At 55.7% G+C, this 6,000-nt stretch overlaps 1 protein-coding gene and 1 long non-coding RNA gene across 4 annotated transcripts in view; one reads left to right on the top strand and one right to left on the bottom strand.

Annotated features, from left to right (window-relative positions):
• The window catches only part of SLC2A1 (solute carrier family 2 member 1), a 32,976-nt gene extending 31,954 nt beyond the window's left edge, over window positions 1-1,022 (bottom strand). Inside the window, exon 1 of the mRNA XM_003812860.6 lies at window positions 496-1,022. Within this exon, the coding sequence (XP_003812908.1) occupies window positions 496-513 (18 nt within the window). The 5' untranslated portion in view covers window positions 514-1,022. The remainder of the gene's footprint in view (window positions 1-495) is intronic.
• Window positions 1,023-1,153: 131 nt separating this feature from the next.
• The window catches only part of LOC103785150 (uncharacterized), a 42,197-nt gene continuing 37,350 nt past the window's right edge, over window positions 1,154-6,000 (top strand). For all 3 annotated transcript variants that reach the window (XR_010111095.1, XR_008620196.2, XR_610841.5), the window contains exon 1: window positions 1,154-1,439. This is a non-coding gene — a long non-coding RNA (uncharacterized LOC103785150). The remainder of the gene's footprint in view (window positions 1,440-6,000) is intronic.

The raw sequence follows: 6,000 nt of genomic DNA, 5'->3' as shown, positions 1-6,000 counted from the left end.
GGGAGCAGACGGAGAGCGGGGGCGGCGGCTCCTGCCTCCTCCGCGCGCCGGGGCCGGGGCCGGGCCGGGGGCTCGGCCCGCTCAGCCAATGGGCGCCGCGCTCGGGCCCCCTCCCCCGCACCGGGAGGGGCCGAGGCTGGGCTGCCGCTGCCGAGGTCGTGTGCGACGTGCCGCTCCCGGGCCCTGTGTCCCCAGCCCCAGCAGGGCCGCGTGGACGGCGCGGCGCCCCCGGAAGGAGGCCATGTGCTCAGTGCCGGCGCCAACTACGCACGCGGCGCCCTCCGGCCCGCTAGATCCGAAGCCCATCCCCACTGCGGCCAGCGGCCCGGCGGGGCGCTGCGCTCGGTACCCGCACCGAGCCAGGCTCGGAGAGGCGCGCGGCCCGCCCCGGGCGCACAGCGCTGCGGGGCGGCGGGGGAGGCCCTGGCCGGCGTAAGGCGGGCAGGAGTCTGCGCCTTTGTTCCTGGCGGGAGGGCCCGCGGGCGCGAGACTCACCTTGCTGCTGGGCTCCATGGCAGCGCTGCGCTGGTGGCTCTGGCTGCGCCGGGTACGCGGGTGGCGACGGGCGTGCAAGCGGCGCTCTCCCGCTCAGGCTCGTGCTCCGGTCCGGGGACTCCCACTGCGACTCTGACTCCGACTCCTGTCGCTTGGTCTCCTGCTCCCTGGCGCGCTCACTCGGGGACCCGCGACTAGCGACCGGCACGCTCGCTGTTGCTACCTCTTGCCTCTTGCCAGAGAGCGCGCGGACCGTAGCGTTTATAGGACCCCGGCCATTGGCTGGCGACGCCGGTGTGTCAGGGGTGTGTGGGCAGGACCTCGGGGCGGGGCCTGGGGCCCAGCCTGTCCTGGGCGGCGCTCTGCGGGGAGGGGGTGAGGGGAGTGGCCGGGGCCGGGGCCCCCCCTAACCACTGCCTCGCTCAGGCTGCCGATCGGCTCGTTCTCTCTGCGTTGGGACCGCGGAGGGCATTCGCTGTGTGACTCAGGGCAAGTGTGCGCACCTCTCTGAGCCTCCGCGGCCTTCTCTAGCAAAATGGTGGAGCCGGTACCCGGCTGTAAGGCAAGCTGGGATGCGCGGAGTAGCGGGTGGAAAGCTGGACTGGAGTTCTCACTCGGCCGCTGGGTGACTTCGGTGCACTAGGGATAGTAACAGTACCACCTCGTAGGGTTGTAGAAAGACCAAGTGAGTTAATATTTGTAAAGTGTTTAGAACAGCGTCTACTGCATGGAAAGTAGTATTTATTTGTTAGAGAGACTCCAGGAGGTCTTGCCCAGTGATTGACTTCTCCCTTCCCTGTCTCCACCCCCCACATTCCCGTTTGTGAGCCAAGCCTTGCTTTTGCACCGGCCGGGCTCTCTTGCCTGGAAATGCATACCCATCTCAAACCTGGGCTTTAAAATCACCTCCTCTGGGACGCCTTCCTCTACTTCTCACAGTTTAGGTGAGTCTATGGTGACCTGTAAGTGTGGAAAATATGAAAGGCAGGCTAACTGACTGACATGATAGGACATTAAGGACATGATAGACCTCGGGTTTGAACCAGCTCAACTGTATACTGGCCTGGCCGCGATCCTGGGCGAGTTCCTGGCCAGTGAGGCTGTTTTCGTTTTTTTCTTTAGTTTTTTTTTTTTTCTCAGACAGAGTCTCGCTCTGTCGCCCAGGCTGGAGTGCAGCGGCACGATCTCGGCTCACTGTAACCTCCGCCTCCCGGATTCAAGCAGTTCTCTGCCTCAGCCTCCCGAGTAGCTGGGATTACAGGCGCCCGCTATCACGCCTGGCTAATTATTTTTATTTTTAGTAGAGACGGGGTTTCACCATTTTGGCCAGGCTGGTCTTGAACTCTTGACCTCGTGATCCACCCACCTCGCCTCCCAAAGTGCTGGGATTACAGGCGTGAGCCACTGAGCCCGGCCGAGGCTGTCTTCTTATGAGTAAATGGAATTCTCACACCAATCTCATTGCTATCAGGAGAGGTGCAATTTCCAGATAAGCTCATGAAGTGTTTAGCATGGAAGTTCTCATTTACTGGTTGGTGGTATTGTTGGTTTATTTATTTAGTCTGTTAGTAAATAAATAAATGCTGATCTCAAACTCCTGGGCTCAAGTGATCCTCCCACCTTAGCCTCCGTAGTAGCTGGGAGTGCAGGCATGTGCCACTGCACTGGTAGTGGTATTGCTATCATCTAACTTCACCTTATTTCCTCTAGACCAGTGCCTTACTTGAGACACAGTGAAGGGAAGGACCCCCAGTCCAAAGGTCTGATCAAAGTCTTGAGGGTCCCTTTCCCGATGGAGGGAGTCATGGTGGGCTTACTGTCTGTCGGAAACCGGGAGGCTGAGCCGACCAGATGACCCCTGGAGTTCTCTGGCAATGTGTCCAGTTCTGGTTGAGGGGCACCTTGGTTGAGTATGGAGCCCTGAAACAGAAGGCAGGTGCATTCTGGGCACCCCCCTGCCCAAGGCTTCAATTCCTGTGGTCTCTCTATGCTCAGCCTGGAAAGCTTGGGCCACCTCTCTCCTCACCCCTGGACAGACCGAGTCCTGCTGACTCTGCTGTCTACACCACCTCATCCTCCTTCCCTCCCCTGCTGTCTGCCGGGCCTCCATCTCCTCTGGTCTTTTGTCCTCCAGTCCTGCACCCTGCCACTCTCCTGCTCATCTGTCTGAAATTGTCATGGAGGGAGTAAGGGCCAAGCCTGGCCATCACGGTCCTTCTTCAGGGCACCAGTTTACACGCTCAGCCTCGCCCCTCACACCAGCAACTCACATCCACACATTTGCTCAGCTTGTCTCCTCTGCCTGGGAAGCCCTCCCCCACCTCACCATGCCAAAAAGCACCATGGGTCCTTCCTCCTCCGGGAAGTGTCCCTGGTTCTCCCAAGTGGAAATCTTTCTCTCCTTTACCATTTGGTGTTTTGTAGGTTGCCACTTGTCCTCTGTCTGCCTTCCCTCAGCCTGTGAGCACCTTGAGGACAGGTTCTGCAGCTGAGGCACGTGGGTGAATGACTGAAGGAGGGAAGGAATGCACGAATGAGTGAGCAGCTAATCTACCTGTGTTGAATGTTCCTTCCCCTCCAGTCCGTCCTGCTGATACTTCCAGTCTTTCCTTAAGTACCTTTTGGGTTTTGCTACTTCCCTCCTCAAAGTCTCTCCACAGCTCCTTGTTTCTTAGCACATCCAGTCTATGCCTTTTCCCAGTTGCGGGTCTGCCTTACTCAGCCCATGGGTCACACTCACCAAACAGCCACCTTGTCCTTCTCTGGGCCAGCCCCATGCTGGCCACTTTCCCAGGGACAGAGACATGTGACCCCATTGTTAGCCTCATGGAGGCCCCAAGCTGGAGGAGGAGCAAGAGGGGAAATGAGCAGCAACAATACCAAGTCAAGCGTAGAGGGTTAAGAATCTGTACAGGAGCAGAACTTGTACCACAGGGGAAGGAGAGTGAGTAGAGAGAGCATCTGGGAAGGGGGAGGTCATGCTAAGCAGGGTTTGGAAGACTGAATAGGAGTTCACCAGATGGATTGAGGGAAGGCCATTCTCAGCAGAGAGAAGAGCATGTGCAAAGGCAGCAGACTGCCAGAATGATTACCTAGGGAACGTGAGAATCTCTGGGCCACTCTTAGAGATTCATGATGGAGACCCAGATCTGGACTCTTTGAGTCCCAGCTCTGCTATTTACTTGCAAACATTCATGGGCAAACAATGCCTTCTCTTCTCTGAGCCTGAAGACCCACATCTGTAAAATAGATATAACAAACCCTTCCTGGGTAGGCCTGAGGGAAAGTGGATGTTTATAAAGGCTTAGCTATATAAACTGTACTCATTCTTGACGTGAGAAGTTCAGTCAAATCCCCATCCCATGGTAGGGTGGTGCTTGAGGAAAAAGCACAGTGGCCAAAAAAAAGCTTTTCCTTCACCCACCCCACCCCACCTGCCCACACACAGACCCCCATTACCTTCTCTGTGTTCCTCTCTGTGAATGTTTTATGACCCCTGGAGGCTACTGGTCAGAAGCAAATTCATCAGAAGCTATTGACGCTGCATCACAGACTAGATTCTCAGGTGGACTGGTTTGTTATTTGGGTGGCTGATTCCTTGGAAGCAGAATGTAACTCCAACTAGGGAATGAGCCCTAGAGAAGGCCCCAGGAAATAGCACATGAGCAGAGAAGGTTTGGGTGCAAGGGGAAAGGGGAGCAGGAGGGGCACCTAAGTAGCCCCTGTGGCTGGGGCATGGGGGCTTAGGGAGGAGAAGAGACTGAAGAAGTGGAATCACAGAGGCTCCCAAATGCCGGTATAGGAGTTAGGGCTTTATGCAGTGGGTAGTGGCGAGCCATGGAGAGTTATTGAGCAGGGAAAGGACCTGAGGAAACCTCAGTGTCCCCACAAGCCTACTCTACCTGAGGCACTAAAGGGGGTGTGAGGAGGCTGTGGAACCCCAGCATTCAGCTTGAACGACCTAGTGCCCCTTCCCTAGTCTGCGCCCACACTGACAGCTTTATTCCCTGGAGGCTGCCTTTAGTCCTGGACGGAACTCGGCCTCTTCTGGGTCCGATTCTAAGCAGTTCCAGCCCCAGCTAGTGTGGAGGAAGAGCTCTCTGGGACTGGCTAGCAGGGAGGTGTCAGGTGCCAGGCAGATGCTGGAGCCTAGTGCGTGCCTCAGAGCACGCAAGTGGGTGGGGGAGGGGTGGTGGTGGTGATGGTGGTGGTGGCAGGGCCGTGCAGGGCGGGTCCTAGCAGCTCCAGAGTTAGGAGTGAGTAAGGCGGGCTGGGAAAAGACTCTGTTGCCTTTAAAGGCAAGCGTCCCTGGCAGCCAGGAGGAAAGGTTTTGCTGAGTCAGCTGCAATTGGTACAAGAGGGGATAGCAGGGGCTGGGACGGAAGCCCCCCTAATCCAAAGGGTGTTTTGCAATTCAAATCCTCCTGGATTGCAGGTAAACACAGTGATGGATTCCAGGAAGGTCTGATGGGCCAGGCAGGACAGTTTTGTGTGTTTAATGTTTTCATTCTGATTTGCACATCTGCTTGAACCACCTGCTTTCAGAAAGCTTTTCGGCATCCCTTCTTTATCTTCTGTATGCCCTCCGACCCTCTGCAAATGCACTTATCAGGGCTACCACCTGCTCGCTGATGCTGGGGGAATTGAAGGCACATACTCCCCTCCCTTCTCTCCTGACTACCAGGCTTTTCTGTCCAGCTGCCTCCAGGATGTCCCTCGGGATGCCCCACAGGTCCCTCACACTCACCATGCTCAAACCTGAACTCATTATCTTCGCCCATCCCTTCCTGTCCCCACCCTAGAAATGGCTCCTCTAGCCACCAAATTGCCCTAGCCAGAGATCTGGTATCTTCCCTGACCCCTCTCTGTCTCCCTCATTCCCCATATCCAGTCAATCCCGTGGACTTTGCCTGCCCATCCCGTGGACTCTGCCTGCCCTCTCCAGGCAGACAGTCCCTCCTCCAGCATAGGCTAGGACACTATTCATTCATCCTCCTCCCTGCCACCACACTGGTCTCTTTAAAATGCACAGCTGACCACATCACTGCTTTGTTCAAACATCTTTCCATGGCACGCAATAATGTGGCTGAATCTCACAGACATATTGAGTGATAGCAGCTGTGCGAAAGAGTGTGATGTCATGTGTATAAAGTTTAAAAACAGGCAAAACTTATCTCTGGGGTAACAGTAGTTACCCTTGGAAGGGAGGGTCGCGACTCTGGGGGCGGGTGCTGGTAATCAGGGTGAGGCAGGTGGAGACCAGATCAGCAGTACTGATGTTTTTTTCTTTCGCCTCGAGCTTTAATATGACTCAGCACAGCATGTTACTGTTTTTATTTAATCCTGTTTTTATTTAAAATTTTGATATTTTGTCATCATGGATTTTTTGCATTAATTCTGGTTTTTCAAAAATACTGCATTAAAAATATTATTTATCCTGATGACAGAGTCCGCCGCCCCCCTCTACCCCCCTCCACCCCTGCTTAAATTTTACAGGGGAGGTGA

Source organism: Pan paniscus, chromosome 1, assembly GCF_029289425.2.
Source record: "Pan paniscus chromosome 1, NHGRI_mPanPan1-v2.0_pri, whole genome shotgun sequence".
NCBI lineage: Eukaryota > Metazoa > Chordata > Mammalia > Primates > Hominidae > Pan > Pan paniscus.
This window is presented reverse-complemented; position numbering and strand designations above follow the sequence as displayed.